The sequence below is a fragment of the Myxine glutinosa genome, chromosome 10 (assembly GCF_964187855.1).
Source record: "Myxine glutinosa chromosome 10, kmMyxGlut1.1, whole genome shotgun sequence".
Taxonomy (NCBI): Eukaryota; Metazoa; Chordata; class Myxini; order Myxiniformes; family Myxinidae; genus Myxine; species Myxine glutinosa.
In genome coordinates this window covers 27713222-27728758 of record NC_136270.1, presented here as the reverse complement: position 1 = coordinate 27728758, position 15537 = coordinate 27713222, and the positions used below count along the sequence as shown (strand labels likewise).

The following is a 15537-nucleotide window of genomic DNA, read 5'->3' as shown; positions in this document are numbered from 1 at the left end:
CTTGACATTGTCCATGCTTGGCGACAACTTGTGTCTGCCCTCTTCAGACAATTCTCTGGTTTTCTTTCTTTTCCCCATGCTCATTGCGGTACACACAGTGACACAAAACAGCAGAATGACTCATTTACTTCATTCAAACTGGATTTTTATACTGCAAGCACCTGCAACTCACCACAGGTGAGTTCAATTCCAAAGTAAAGGAGAATCACCTGCTTGAAATCGAATTATTTCTTACAACTTCTAAAAGGTGCCAATAATATTGTCTGGGCCATTTTAGGATTTCTGTGTGGGATAAGCTAAGATTTTGTAATTTTTTCAGCTTTTTTTGTTTTGATCCACTGCAATCCAAAGAAATACATATGTGGATACCAAAATATATTTTAATTTCAACAATGTTCTGGATGAAATGGTGCATTATTTTAAAAAAGTGCAAGGGTACCAATATTTCTGGCCACGACTGTATCCCCTGCACGTGTTACTGTGTGTGGGCGTGTGTGTTACTGTGTGCGTGTGTGTTACTGTGTGCGTGTGTGTTACTGTGTGCGTGTGTGTTACTGTGTGCGTGTGTGTTACTGTGTGCGTGTGTGTTACTGTGTGCGTGTGTGTCACTGTGTGTGACTGAAACTAAACGAAACTTCAGCTGAAGGAGCAAGATAATGTCATTGTCTGACAGAAATGGTTTATTAAATTGCAGAAGCATAGAGCGGTACTTTGTAAGCAGTTTATGAGTGTAACTTACATGCGATAGGGTGTCACTCCACTGCATCAGAGTCCACTGGACCTGCGATCTATTTTTAAGATTCCCTCTAGAATCTAGATGATTTTGCCTAGATTCCGTACATTATATTCCCATCAGAAAGCGATTCATTCATTTATTTCCATATCCACATATATATATATATACACACATACACATACACATACACATACACAGACACACACACATTCCGGTGTGTGCCCCGGTTTAGAATAGGTACACCGTATCCCTGCGTGTCGGAAGAGGCGACTAAAAGGGTTGGCGTCAGGAAGGGCATCCGGCCATAAAAACTTTGCCTCAAAAAGAGAACCATGACCATGACAATTACAACTACATATGGGCAGGGTACAGCGTGAAGTACCCCGTGTAGGACCCCACTCCCTCTCGTCAAAACTCAAGGTGGGGAACCCGATCGAAGCAAGGGTGGAAATCACTCCATTTATGACGACGAAACGTCTGATGCCCGATGTGGAGATCGGTTTCTGAGGTTTGGGACATGGAATGTAGGGACAATGACAGGGAGATCAGGAGAAGTAGTGGAAGTATTGGTCAGAAGAAGAGTGGACATATGTTGTGTGCAGGAGACGAGATGGAAGGGAAGTGGTGTGAGAATTGTGAAGGGTAGGCAGGGACAGAAATACAAGTTCATGTGGCAAGGGTGCCCAGAAGGTGTGAATGGTGTTGGTGTCCTGTTTTCTGAGGAGTTTATAGACAGTGTGGTGAGTGTGACTGGAGTGAGTGAAAGGTTGATGATGGTGAATATGATGATTGGAAACTCTTGGTGAACGTCATCTCGGGGTATGCTCCGCAGGTTGGTCGGAGCGATGAAGAGAAGGAAAAGTTCTGGTGTGCAATAGAGAAGCTGATGGAAAACGTGAAAGATGAGGAAGTTGTTGTGGTAGGAAGAGACATAAATGGACATGTGGGAAGGAGTATGGATGGTTTTGAGGGAGTTTATGGGGGTTACGGATATGGTGTGAGAAATGGAGAAGGGGAAATGATTTTGGACTTTGCTGACAGAGCTGATTTGTTGATTTGTAACACTCAGTTCCAGAAAGAGGACAATAAGCTTGTTACATACACGTCAGGTGGGTCGACGACAACCGTTGACTACCTGCTTGTGCGTAGGCGAGATAGGGGGCACCTCCGGGACACAAAGGTAATCCCGGGGGCGGAGGCTATTTCACAGCACCACTTGGTTGTCTGCGACATAAGAGTGAAAGGTGCGAGGAGAGCTCGGCGGGTGAAGTACCAACCGAGAATGAAGGTGTGGAGGTTGAAAGAGGTAACAGTGAGGGTGGCATTAAAAGAGAGGCTGAGTGTGGTAGAGTATGATGTGGTTGAGCTTGAAAGTGGTTGGATGTCAATGAAAGATAGTCTGTTGGGAGCCGTTGGTGAGGTATGTGGATGTACAAAAGGACCACCGAGGCACTCGGAAACATGGTGGTGGGATGATGAAGTTGGAAAGAAGATTGATGAGAAGAGGAAGAAGTTCAAGGAGTGGCAGAAGGCGAAGGGTATGGGGGCAGAAAAGGCAGAGCATGAAAGTTATAAGGCAGCCAAGAAGGCTGCAAAGAAAGAGGTAGCAAAGGCGCAGGAGGCATGTAGGAAAATGTTCGGAGAACGCTTGGATTTGGAAGAGGGTCAGAGAGCGGTATTCAGGATTGAAAAGCAGATAGCGAAAGAGAGGTGTGATGTGATGGGGGTAAGTTGCTTGAAGGATGAAGTGGGACAAATCGTTGTGGACCCAGATGGAATTAAAGGAAGATGTAAGAGACATATGGAAATACTGTTGAATGCAGAGAATGAATGGGATGGCAACATAGAGAGTAACCCAGTTTTAGGACCGGCAGAGAAGATAACCGAGATGGAAGTTGAGGAAGCGATAAAAGCAATGAAGAGTAGAAAAGCGGGAGGGCCGACGGGAGTTGTGGGAGATATGTTGAAGGCAGCGGGAAATTGGGGTGTGAAGAGAATGACAGAGATCTGCAATCTGGTGGTGAAAGAAGGCCGCATTCCAGTGGATTGGGAACCGAGTACCCTCGGCCCTCTATACAAGGGGAAAGGTGACCCGCTGGACTTCTTTTTTTTTCTTTTTTTTTGTATACTGAATCGAGGCTCGTGAAAGAGCTAACATTTATTTCACAAACAAATCAACCAGACAAACAAAATATATAAAAAGAGGGAGCGGAAGACAAGATGGGGAGAGAAGGGGAAGCACACAAACACAACATTTGAGAGCAGGGACATCGGGAGATGTGTGGGAGGGAGAGGGCTTGGGGGGAGGAGGCGTGGGAAGGGGGGGCGGTTAGGGGGGGAGAAGTATAAAACACAAGGACACCAAGGACTTCCAGGAAAGAAGTTGGTATTTCAAAAAAAGGGGATTTGGGGTGAAATTAGCAGGGGTAGGAAAGATCAAGGTTTTGAATGGGGGAAGATAATTGATGGTGGTGAATAGCTGTTTGAAAGTGTGGGACGGAGAGGGCTTGGGGGGAGGAGGCGTGGGAAGGGGGGGGGTAGTGGCTGTGGCTCGTATCGAGCGATAAAGTTATTGGAGCATGGAATGAAGGTATTGGAAAGGGTGTTGGAGGGGAGGATAAGGAAGAAAGTGAAGATCGACGAAATGCAGTTTGGATTTATGCCAGGAAGAGGAATGACAGACGTGCTTTTTATTGTCAGGCAGTTGCAGGAGAACTACATGGAGAAGAGGAAGAAGTTGTTTCTTGGGTTTGTTGATCTGGAGAAAGCATTCGATAGGGTTCCACGTGAAGTAGTGACATGGGCATTGAGGAAGTTAGGAGTGGAGGAATGGTTGATCAGAGTAGTGATGGCAATGTACGAAAGAGCGCGCACAGCTGTAACGACGAAGGACGGGAACAGTGGTGAGTTTAAGGTGAAGGTGGGAGTGTATCAGGGGGTCGGGTCGGTACTAAGTCCACTACTATTTGTAGCTGTGATGTAGGTGCTGGCTCGGAACGTAAAGGAGGGTTTACCGTGGGAGTTGTTGTATGCAGATGATCTGGTGTTGATTGCAGAAAGTATGGATGGACTGAAGGAGAAGATGTACAAGTGGAAGGAATGTATGGAGACAAAAGGTCTGAAGGTGAATATCGGAAAAACGAAGGTGATGGCAAGTGTTAAAGCATGTGGTGAGGTGGAAAGAACTGGGAAGTGGCCGTGTGCTGTGTGCAGGAAGGGTGTCGGAGTGAATTCCATTCAATGCACAATGTGCGCTGAGTGGGTTCATCAAAAATGTAGTGGTTTGAGAGCTGGTCATTAACCAGTGCCATTCAAGTGTAAGGTGTGCACAGAGGGAGCTGCAGATGGAGGAAATGTTGAGTTGGATCTTGGAGACGGTGTGAAGCTGGAAGGTGTGAAAACATTTTGTTACCTAGGAGACATGCTGATTGGAGAAGGTGGATTAGACTCGGCAACGGTTGCTCGAGTGAGATTTGCATGGAAGAAGTTTCGGGAACTGAGTGGCATGCTGATGAGGAGGGGAGTGTCGTTGAAGCTGAAGGGAAAGGTGTATGCTGCATGTGTGAGAAGTGTTATGATTTATGGGAGAGAGACATGGGTAATGAACGTAGAGCAGCAACGAAGGCTGGAATGGGTGGAAGTGCGAATGGTTCAGTGGATGTGTGGAGTATCGTTGTGAGAGAGGAAGAGAAATGATGAATTGCGAAAGATGATGGGAATAGAGCCTGTGATGGATGCTGTGAAGAGAAACAGTTTGAGATGGTTTGGTCATGTGTTGAGGAAGGATGAAAGTGACTGGTTGAGAAGAGTGATGGAAATGAATGTAGAAGGAAGTAGAGGACGGGGAAGACCGAGAGACTTGGCTGAAGATGGTCAAAGAAGAAATGCGGGCAAGGGGGTTAACAAGGGGAGATGCAGAAAATAGGACAAAATGGAGAACATTGGCATGGGGACCGCAAGGCTGACCCCCTCTCTTGCAGGGAAAATGGCCTTTAAAATGCCTGTTGTTTGTTGTTGTGTGTGTATATATATATACACAAAGAATTAAGTTAAGCACCCCCCCGTTTTTTTACAACCTCGCACATTACAAGTTTGTTGTCTTCAAAACAGTGTAATATACCCATGATATTGCTATATTTTCTGGAGAAGTGATATTATGGTCACATAAAAACATAACAATCATGCCGTTTTCAATATTTTATTCTGAATAATTTAAGGTGAAATTTTTTGGGAATTTTAGGCATATTTTCACCTCAATTTAAGTATGGAGCTATAGGTCCATCACGGACAGTGTGGATGACGTTTATGTTTTCTAACGTACAGTCATTGTTCTGAGAAGACCTCTAGCGATCTTTGCGTCAATAACGTGTGTAGGACCCACGTGATCGGATCACTGACTCAACCCTACGTCTCATAGACCCTGTAAGCCGTCGTATGCGTTGCTGTGGCAGGTTGTTCCATTCCCGATGTAATGCACGTTCCAATTCATCCAGATTGGCTATTGGAGGGACCATCTTCGCAATTTGTCGTCCCAACATGTCCCAAACGTGCTCGAGGGGGTTCAGGTCAGGACTGTACGCAGGCCAGGGGATGGTTGTCACAGCACCTTGCTCCATCCGATCACGTGGGTCCTACACACGTTATTGACGCAAAGATCGCTAGAGGTCTTCTCAGAACAATGACTGTACGTTAGAAAACATAAACGTCATCCACACTGTCCGTGATGGACCTATAGCTCCATACTTAAATTGAGGTGAAAATATGCCTAAAATTCCCAAAAAATTTCACCTTAAATTATTCAGAATAAAATATTGAAAACGGCATGATTGTTATGTTTTTATGTGACCATAATATCACTTCTCCAGAAAATATAGCAATATCATGGGTATATTACACTGTTTTGACGACAACAAACTTGTAATGTGCGAGGTTGTAAAAAAACGGGGGGGTGCTTAACTTAATTCTTTGTGTATATATATATATATATATATACATATATTGTTACGGATCCAGGGGACGTCACTCCCGTTAGCAAGGGGGGTTTAATCCCCTTGTTTTGTTAAGCTGGCCGTCCGACCGGTCCTGGGGGTATGACGTCACGCCCGGTCAGCGCTGAATAGGGTAGTAGGCCGATTCGTCCTTTGACCTAAGTACCAGCGCCTCCCGGTACGCAAGGAAATACTCCCGCCCGGGCCACAGCGTAATTGATGGATTGCGCCGAGCGAAGCGAGCCGTGACGCGGGCCGTTAAGAAAAGACTAAACCCGATTGTAAGTGGTTCGGCCGAAATCGCGCCACAGGTACTCAATGGGGAAATCACTAAAGCGACCGCACGAGAACGAAGCCAAAGAATAAGAAGGAACAGGGATTTATTAACTACTATACAAAACCAAAGAAACCAAAGGAGAAACGAAAGCAATATACAGGGCGAAGAAGAAGAAGCAGATACACAGAGCAATTCTTAAACACTCTTACTTATACCCAGGGACAAGACAAACAGAACAAACTCACGTACACTGATGGGGTTTTCAGGCAGGAATGACGGGAAGGATGAGAAGGGCAGACTGTCCACAGGACTGGTGGGCAGGGAGGTTCGGGAATCCCGGCACGCCGTTGGTGGCCCAGGTGCACGCCCTCGCTCATTGTTCAGCAAGAACCCGGTCGTCAGCGCGTCTCTCTCCAGTGCTCCTTTCTCATGCGTCTCCAACACTCATCTTGTGCTCCCTTCTCATGCGTCTCTTGCACCTCCTCCCGCGTCTCTCATGGGGGCCTCGCGCCAAGGGTTTTATATCCACCCCCTTGGAACCCTCTCAAACTCTCTAGATGTTTCTTGCCACGCCCTACCAAGCCATGCCCACCGAGCCCTGGTTGGTCGTTAAGGGCTCTCTGGCTCCACCTTTGATGATGAGGTGGTGCCACGCCCATGCTCTGGCGGCTCCTACCCCCTTCTTCTCCGATCTTGGCCTCATGGGCAATGGCGTTTTGGCGGTGTAATGCCAACGAAACAGCCCAACTGTTATTGGCAGCGAACGCTGCCTTACTGCTACTGCACTTGAAGAGCGGGAGACGATTGGGGAAAATTGAAAGGAGACTATCTTATTTGATTGATGCAACGTAGACTCAACTATTGGAAACACAGCCTTACCTGGAACACAGAATAATGACATAATTATAGAGAGGTCCTAAAGTGTCCTACGTGTTGTACATGGACTAACTAAGGTGCAATCTTCAATTAACAGCCAATTAAGGGGACATGTACACAGGGGTCATTTATAAGGGAATTTACTACTAAATTTACATGTGAAGGTTCTAAAAACCGTAAGAATATATATATATATACTCGTATATACGGTGGTTATCGCTCCCAGTAAAGTACAGCAGCAATAGCTGTGTGGGACACTTTTACTGGCGGGTCTCCACTGATGGTATGAAGTCGCATAATGACTGATGTATTAAACCAAAAGGTTTTCAGAGTCACAAGTGTATGTAAGGCTCACTGCGTTGCCCTGATGAAGCCCCAACAAGGGCGAAACTCGGTCGGTAACTGTGAGTTTTGCATACACTTGACAGTATCTGTATTTAACATCCATAATGACGCACTGCTAGATGGCTCCTTCTGGATCTTGGCAGGCAATGTGACCATGCGTTGCGATGACGTTCGCACATTAATTTGGAGCGCTGAATTACAGATACTAATTAGTTACTCCTAACCGCATCCAGGACGACTCCATATAGTGAGTGGATACCAGAGATAATGTTACCGTGTGGCAGGCGGTGCTTGTCGCTCCCATTAAGGTGCAGCAATAGCTGTATGGGACACCTTACTAGCAGTTCTCCACTGATGGTATGAAGTCGCATAATAACTGGTATATAACCGAAAGGTTTTCAGAGTCATAAGTGCATGGAGGATTCACTGCGTTGCCCTGATGAGCCCCAACAGAGCGAAACCAGGTCGGTAACTGTGAGTCTTTCATACACTTATGACAGTATCTGAACAAAGATCAAAAGTATGCTCTGTCGGATGGTTCTCCTGAGAGCTTGACAGGCAGAGCGTACGTCCATGGCGGTGACGTCATTACGTGCCCTCATTAAAAGCTGGAGAACTGAAATTATATTTGGATTGGTTGCTCCCGGCTGCATCCTGTCGATTCCATGTAATGAGTGGATACCAGAGATAATGTGCCGTGTGGCAGACGGTACTTATCGCTCCCATTAAGGTACAGCAAAGCTGGATGGGATACCTTAATGGTGGTTCACCACTGAATGGTATGAAATCGCATAATAACTTATATATATATATATATATATATATATATATATATATATATATATATATATATATATATATACATACACACACACTCGCTCGCTCACTCTCTCACACACTCACATCAGCAAAAAAATTGACCTTGTGGAAAACCAAATAAAACCTGAGTGAAATGTACTTTTTGTGATATTTCCATTGACAGGGCTTACTGGCCTTTTCATAGAATACAATTCTCTCGTGCTTTGTTGGTTCATTGATAGTGGGTTTCTGTGTAGGTTTATGATGCGATGTTGCGTGAAGAACGATTCTACCACGGCTTTCGGCAAAGCCCCTTTTACGTGAAGGTGCTTGCCGAGCTGGACATGCTTAAGGAGCCGAGTTTGAGGGACGGTGAAGGCGACTCCGGTAGGCACCAATTATGTGCATCTAATAACAACATTTTGTCAACTCTTTCATGAGGCTGCACAACACATTTTTTATTTTTTTTATTGCAGCATTAATTTTGTTTTTGTAATGCAACGTCTTGCTCTCTTGTTTCAGGTTGTTGGTTCATTCGTGCCTTTGACAAACTTGGGAAGGACAAGTTATCTATTTTTATAGATTTTTGCTTCATTGTATTACAGTGAACTATATTTATTGGCAGAGCCTCGTACTGAAAGGCTGGTTGGTTAGCTTCAAGCATACTAGGTATTTTTGGAGTACAAAAGGCACTTGTGTAAATAAAATTACTGTAATATTAATATTTTTTTTGCTCGATGATGTTAACATTTGTTGCATCTGGGATTGACTTCCCTTCCTGGCCCAAAATTTAAACTCCTTGGAAATGCTTATTTTTTGAAGTGCACTTATTAATGTATTAAAAGACATCCAAGGGCATCGAGAGGTGGGATCAGGGAGGGGTCGCTGCCTCGGGGCCCAGGGTCCATTGAGGGGCCTGAACTTCTCCTGTAATTTTTAAAAAACAGTGCAGTGAAACCCTTCATCGGCTCATCCTCACTTCCTCATCGTTACATTTAAACACAGAAGCTGATTTTGCTTTCCTTGCCGGCTTTCTTGCCAGAAACAAAACAACATTTACTGCTGTTAATGGTACAGTTTCCAACTTTACAGAAAATGGTTATTGATCAGAAATGTGCGTTTCAAAGAAATGGGTTTGTTTCGTCTTTGTCCAAAAAGAATTATTAACCATCTTCTCACATATTTCTTTCCCAATCTTATGATGAAATAGTGTTCAACAGTCGAGGGTACGAATTGACTCGATTGATCCAAACGTCCCGGTATCTCTATTTTCGATCATACGGCTAAATAAAAGTGACCATTTGTTTTTCTCTGTAAATAGTCAGGTAAATGACACGGACAAATAATAATTTTGTCCTTGTGTGCATTTTATGATGTACTGTTTCCGGCCGTTTGTCTGGAGCATTCCATGGCGATTTGGACAATTGGACTGGATTGTATGTTCCGTACTCTGCAGCACGTATGAGGTGCACCAACTTCAACTTGTATAATAGATTTGTTGATACTTTATTAATTTACTTTTCAACACTTCTTGTACTGTGAGCTAAAAAGGCTACTCTGATTTCGCTTTATTTATGAGCTCGTTGTTATTATTAGCCTGGTGGTGTTGGGCTAGCGGCTAGGGTGCCAGCTTAGAATCCTAGGATCCTGGGTTCGAATCCCAGTCGATCGCTGAATTAACGCCAGGGGGGTTGACTCAGCCTGTCATCCTTCCGAGGTCGGCTAATTGAGTACCAGTTCACTGGTAATTCCCTGTTTGTCGTAAAAGGCGACAAAAAGGGTTGGCGGCAGGAAGGGCATCCGGCCGTAAAACATTGCTTCAAAAAGGGGACCAACAAAAACAACAACAACCACGGTGCCCGAAAAAGGCCAACCCCCGCTTTGCGGGGAAAAATGGCCTCTAAAGGTGGTTTTATTTTTATTTTTATGAACTCGTTGTTACTCTAATTTAGGATCTTCATTAAAGAAATTTAGGATTGAATCTCCCGTGATGAAGCTAACTCCGAGGGCCTTTCACTCACCCACCGCAGGCAGGTTGGTGGTCTTTCTGTCCTCTACCGACTCCTCTCCGGCCTTGCTCCCACCGCTCTATCTGTGCTCTGTCCCCCAAATATTCCTACAGGTCGCACAAGATCTGCCAGCAATCCTCTTATGGTTAAACTGCCAAAACCAAAACTCTCCGCTCACCTTCACTCTTTCATTCCTTTTTACTCCCACCTCTGGAACAAACTCCCTCACTCTCTTCAATCCCACGCCTCCCTCCAGGTCTTTAAAACAGCTGTTCACCACCATCTCTTATCTTCCCCCATCCCAAACCTTGATCTCTTCTACACCCGTTAATTCACCCCAGATCCACTTTTTTTTTTGAATTACTGACTTCTTTCTTTCCTGGAAGTTCTCGCAGTGCCCATGTGTTTATATCCCATTCTCGACACTGCCCTCCTTCTGTTTGTGGTTGCCATTGATTCTTAAAGCCTGTAAAAAAGCTAATGGCATTGTTGCTGTATTTTGCAGAATCCTTCAATGGGTCTCCTTCCAGCAGTTTGAATGTGGTGAGTCTATGTAAAAGTATTCATGCAATTGCTATATTTTGTATTGCATTTTTTTCCCTTCTTTGAACACAACCTAAAAAATGCTTGTGCACCAATTATGTAAATAACGAGGTCATGAAGCCATTACATTTAGATGGAAGAATGTAATTTATTTAAAGTTTAAGACTAAAAGGAAGAATATCTTTAGACTTAAAGGAAGAATGTAAATAAAACGTAATTATAATCTTTAATCACAGAAGGAAGTGAGTTTTTTATTACTCTATTAAAGTGAAAATAACGAATTTGCACATGACAAGAGATGGAAGAAGCCGACTATACAACTAAAGCGATTAGTTGTCTGTTCCTGAAAGCTTTATCAGTGTTCCGAAAAAAAAAAATCGCAGATTTTTGTTCGTTTTGTGGTAGTGTGGTTGCTTAGTTTATGCTTCCTGTATTTCCTAAATTCATTACACTTCATTTGCAATTCTATATGGCTCGATTTAGAACTCGTCGTACAATTTCATTCCACTTTGCCAGGAGAAATTGCTTCCAAAAGCTAGTGGTATTTTTCTACATTCCGGCTGAAGCTCATGACAAAGGTTAGACACTGAAAACTGTTGTGGGATTAACGATGTGCGTGTCGTTGAAGTAGCTTGTCGATGAACATTAACTGTTTTACGAGATGCCATTAATAGGCGGATTTGCCAAGTTTCAAAATGCTATTATCTCGAGGATGTAATGAAGAGCAAGCATGATATTAATAATTTTATTGTGAGGGATGGGAGATGGATTGAAAATTCTTAAAACGATTATTTCTGAAGATAAACTTCTGAAGAGTTTGGAGCTTGGATGCTGAAAATAAGGTTTATCTCCCCATTCTGCATTGAAATATTTCTTTCTCATTGGATATTGTTGGATATATTTGTGCTGTTTTTTCATGGTACCAGTATCATTTTTGTGCCAATATTAAGTTGGCCAGAATGCATTAATTGACAACCTTGCCAGGTATCGATTGATGTCACATGGACACCAGAACAGTGTGAGCAGGCAGATTACCTCCTCCCTCTGGGATTTTAACCATCAATTCAAAAGTGACTTGGTACTTCTCCCAAGACTAGCTGTTTGTAAATAGCTGGTAATGTAAATTTTTAATTGCCTTCAGCTGGATTTGAACCCTCGATCTCTGAGATGCCAGACAATTGCCCTCAACCACCATACCTGCTAGGACAGGTGTTTTTGGAAAATACATTCAAATATGTAGCTCATGGATTAAGGAAGCAAGATTTAACCTCAAAATGGCAACAGCACTACACAAAAGCAACTTCTTCCAAAGCCATCTGTAGAAATGGCAGGATGGTAATTTCAAGGATGCAGATTTATGAGCATCACAAACCAAAGTGCACGTTTAAAGTAGTCACAAAAACAATATTCCCAAAAAAAATATTTTATTTTATTTTGAAGTTATCCAACTGTACTCTTAATAATTAGCGATCCTTCGTTGGTATTTCTCAAAACACACGTGACTTCCTTTAAATGCCATTTTCAAGATATTTATATTCAACCATGGAACTCCCTCCAGATAAAAATACAAACTTTGAAGATGCACTGAAGTTTCTAAGTCTTTTAAACCTTCTCTTTTGCCCCAAACCGGCGTGAGCCAGCAGTAGCGACTGTTGCAAAAGGCCGCCACAGAAAATGCCACGTTAGCGGCAGGAAGGGTCATGTTATTAACCCTTGTAGGATATATAGATTATAGTAGATATTCGCTCAGTTCCTTAAGTAAAATTTGCCTCATGGATGTCAGGATTCCTCCGTTTTTTTTTGTTTGTTTTTTTGTTTAGTGTTAAACAGCATTAGTGACTGTTTCAAAAGGTAATCATATGTTTGTAGTTTATAATATTTTTACTTCTGGGTGGGGCTGGTCCTCCCATGAAACACCACGATAAGCTATTTATAAACGTTAACACGGCGTTTGTTCAAGTAGGAAACCCTTGGGGAAGGGAAGATATTATTAGTATTCATTTTGGTTTGCAATAGCATTAATATTATGCTTTTGTTATTGGAAGTGTCCCTGGAAAATCGCCACATTAAAGCTATCTGAACACGGATATACACCTCAACACGCAACTCCCTTGGCGGAGAAAACCCCTTTGGGGAAGGGAAGGTGGGGGGGATTAATTCGCTACTAACTTCATTGTGTGACCTTTAGTCATCCTGTTAAGTTTGGTTGAGTTTGGATAAGTGATGCCCGAAAAAAAAAAAATGCGGTCAAAAATCGTCACAGACAGACAGACACCAAATTGCGTATTTTAGTATGATAAATGTTTAATTAAATATTGTATTCCACCATGTGAAAAACCGACAATAATTTTGCTGCCTTCTCCTCGCAAGACACTTTGGCATTACTACATTTCATTAGTTCGTATACTGGAGAGCATCAAAGATATGGTAGATGCCCAGATGTCTAGCTATGGGGCTTGGTCATGTGATCACGTTAAAGCTTGGTCATGTGATCAACACCTTGAGCTTTGTCATGTGATCAACCCAAAACATGTGAATTATTTTTTATTTGTTGATGGACGTTAAATATCCCATGGTGTCCTTCGCGAAGAGGAGGCGAGCTATATCGCCTGCACCTTGGCCAAATTCTAAATTCCTGCCCTAACTAGTCGAACGTCAGCCCTGGCCAACTGGTTCGAAAAGACTCGTGCCAAGTTTCCCCAGCTGACCCCACAAGAAAGGTGCCATAATGGTGGCCATTTAAGAAGAAGAAGAAGGATATCATTGAAGCAATTTAATGGAAAAACAATACAAACACTGACTCCAACGTGATTCCATACTCATTTATAATTCATGGGCATGATCACCTATTTGCAGAAACTGATTATATGGATTTCTCATGGACCTTTTTTGAAGTTATGGAAACGCGCAATTGATACTACACCTTGTAGCTTCAATAAGCGATTGTGGCACATGAAAAGACAGCGTACTTTTGAACAGATGGCAGCCATTGCAGAAATGGGAAGATGCTGTTCATGTTTCCTGTTTGAGTCAACCATTGCCCAGTTTAAGCTAGATAGCACCACCCACAGGCATAAACACAGGTTCCGGTATAAACTTGCACTGGAGCAAGGCCCTGAAATGCCTTGAATTATTTATTTTTTTAAATTGATTATTTCTTAAAATATTATTAATATATTAAATAAATCGGTGTCTTAAAATAAAAATATTAAGAAAATATTATTAATTATTTATTTTAAAAGAATTATTGTGGGGTATATAGCGTGATAACGATGACGTCATTGGTGCAGTGGCATTCTGGCAAAAATTTTAGTTGAATCAAAATCCTTATCCGAAAAAAAATCTGATACTTTGTATATCTGATCTACTACCCGAGGCGAGTGAAGAATTAAATTTATGATGTCTGTCACATGTTCTGGTGGCCATATTGGATTGAAAGAAAAAAAAAAAAACTTCTCCAGAACCGCTTTACAGATTGATGAGAAACTTCATATACATATGATTGACTAACCATGGGGAAATAGTTCGAATTTTTTTTCATATTCAACTTTGATGCAATTTAGCCTTAATATGCACAAAAGTGGTTGTTAAAGATCCTAATAATCAATAACGCTACAGATAATGGCAATGTATGTGACATAATAAGATGCATGGATGGTCTGGGTATATGGGTCATAATAGCATTTGGGCCATAATAGTAGCGTGTTCAGTTAACAATTGTATTTTTGTTCAGAATGAGTGCGTGAGGCGAGACTATTTGCTCTATCAAGTGACATCCTAGGTATTGGTCTGTGACCTTCCATGAGACGTGTGCTTTCAATGATTTCAAATATTGAGTGCTGGTTGTTATTTATTTTAACAATTTTATAAGGTTGGGTCGTGCTTGCATATGTAAAAAAAAATCTCTTTTTTGTTATTTACACATGGAAATTTGTGGGTTCTTGCAGTCTCTGGATGATCTTTCCATCACCACCCACACTCCCAGCCCAGAAGAGCCAATCCATCTGCAGGCAATAATTACTGATACAGGTAACCTTGTAGCTATTTAAATATTGCAGCTTCGATCCCTCTTTTTAAAAGTTTTTGTGCAGTACTTGCAAGTCATTAAAGAGCTTTGTCTCATTCTCATTATATTGTTTGTTCAAATGTTCTGGTGGTGTTAGGTTGGCAAAATTATTTTGGTCCAAGTGATGTGTCAGAATTTTGTTTGCCATCGATGCAAAGAGCCAATGATATAATGCATCCAATTTGGATTATATTGATGTACTGGCAAAGGTGTCTGGCATTGCCGGGCAACACAGAGTTGCTTCGTGATGGGAATGTTGAGGGGGAGAGAAGGGGTGGAGCCAGGTGAGGGGGAAGGGAGATGGGAGGGGATAAGGGGGTAGGGGAAAGGAGAGAGAGAGAGAGAGAGAGAGAGAGAGAGAGGGACGAGACAGACGGCAGAGAGAGAGAGAGACAGACAGACACAGACAGAGACAGAGGGGGTGGGGACGAGACAGACGGCAGAGAGAGAGAGACAGACAGACAGACACAGATAGAGACAGACACAGGCAGAGAGACAGAGAGAGGGGCACGAGAGAGAGAGAGAGAGAGACAGAGACAGAGACACAGAGGGTGGGGACGAGACAGACGGACACAGACAGAGACAGAGGGGGTGGGGACGAGACAGACGGCAGAGAGAGAGAGAGAGAGACAGACAGACACAGACAGAGGGGGTGGGGACGAGACAGACGGCAGAGAGAGAGAGAGAGAGAGACAGACAGACAGACACAGATAGAGAGACAGAGAGGGGTATGAGAGAGGGGCACGAGAGAGAGACAGAGAGGGGTATGAGAGAGAGACAGAGAGAGGGGCATGAGAGAGAGACAGAGAGGGGTATGAGAGAGAGACAGCGAGAGGGGCATGAGAGAGAGACAGCGAGTGGGGCATGAGAGAGAGACAGCGAGAGGAGCATGAGAGAGA

The 15537-nt window shown here is 43.2% G+C and overlaps 1 protein-coding gene across 2 annotated transcripts in view; it reads left to right on the top strand.

Annotated features, from left to right (window-relative positions):
• The window catches only part of SNX13 (sorting nexin 13), a 159117-nt gene that overhangs the window by 120821 nt on the left and 22759 nt on the right, over window positions 1-15537 (top strand). For both annotated transcript variants that reach the window (XM_078785492.1, XM_078785491.1), the window contains exons 15-17: window positions 8278-8407; window positions 10535-10572; window positions 14520-14601. In XM_078785492.1, the coding sequence (XP_078641618.1) occupies window positions 8278-8407; window positions 10535-10572; window positions 14520-14601 (250 nt within the window). The remainder of the gene's footprint in view (window positions 1-8277; window positions 8408-10534; window positions 10573-14519; window positions 14602-15537) is intronic.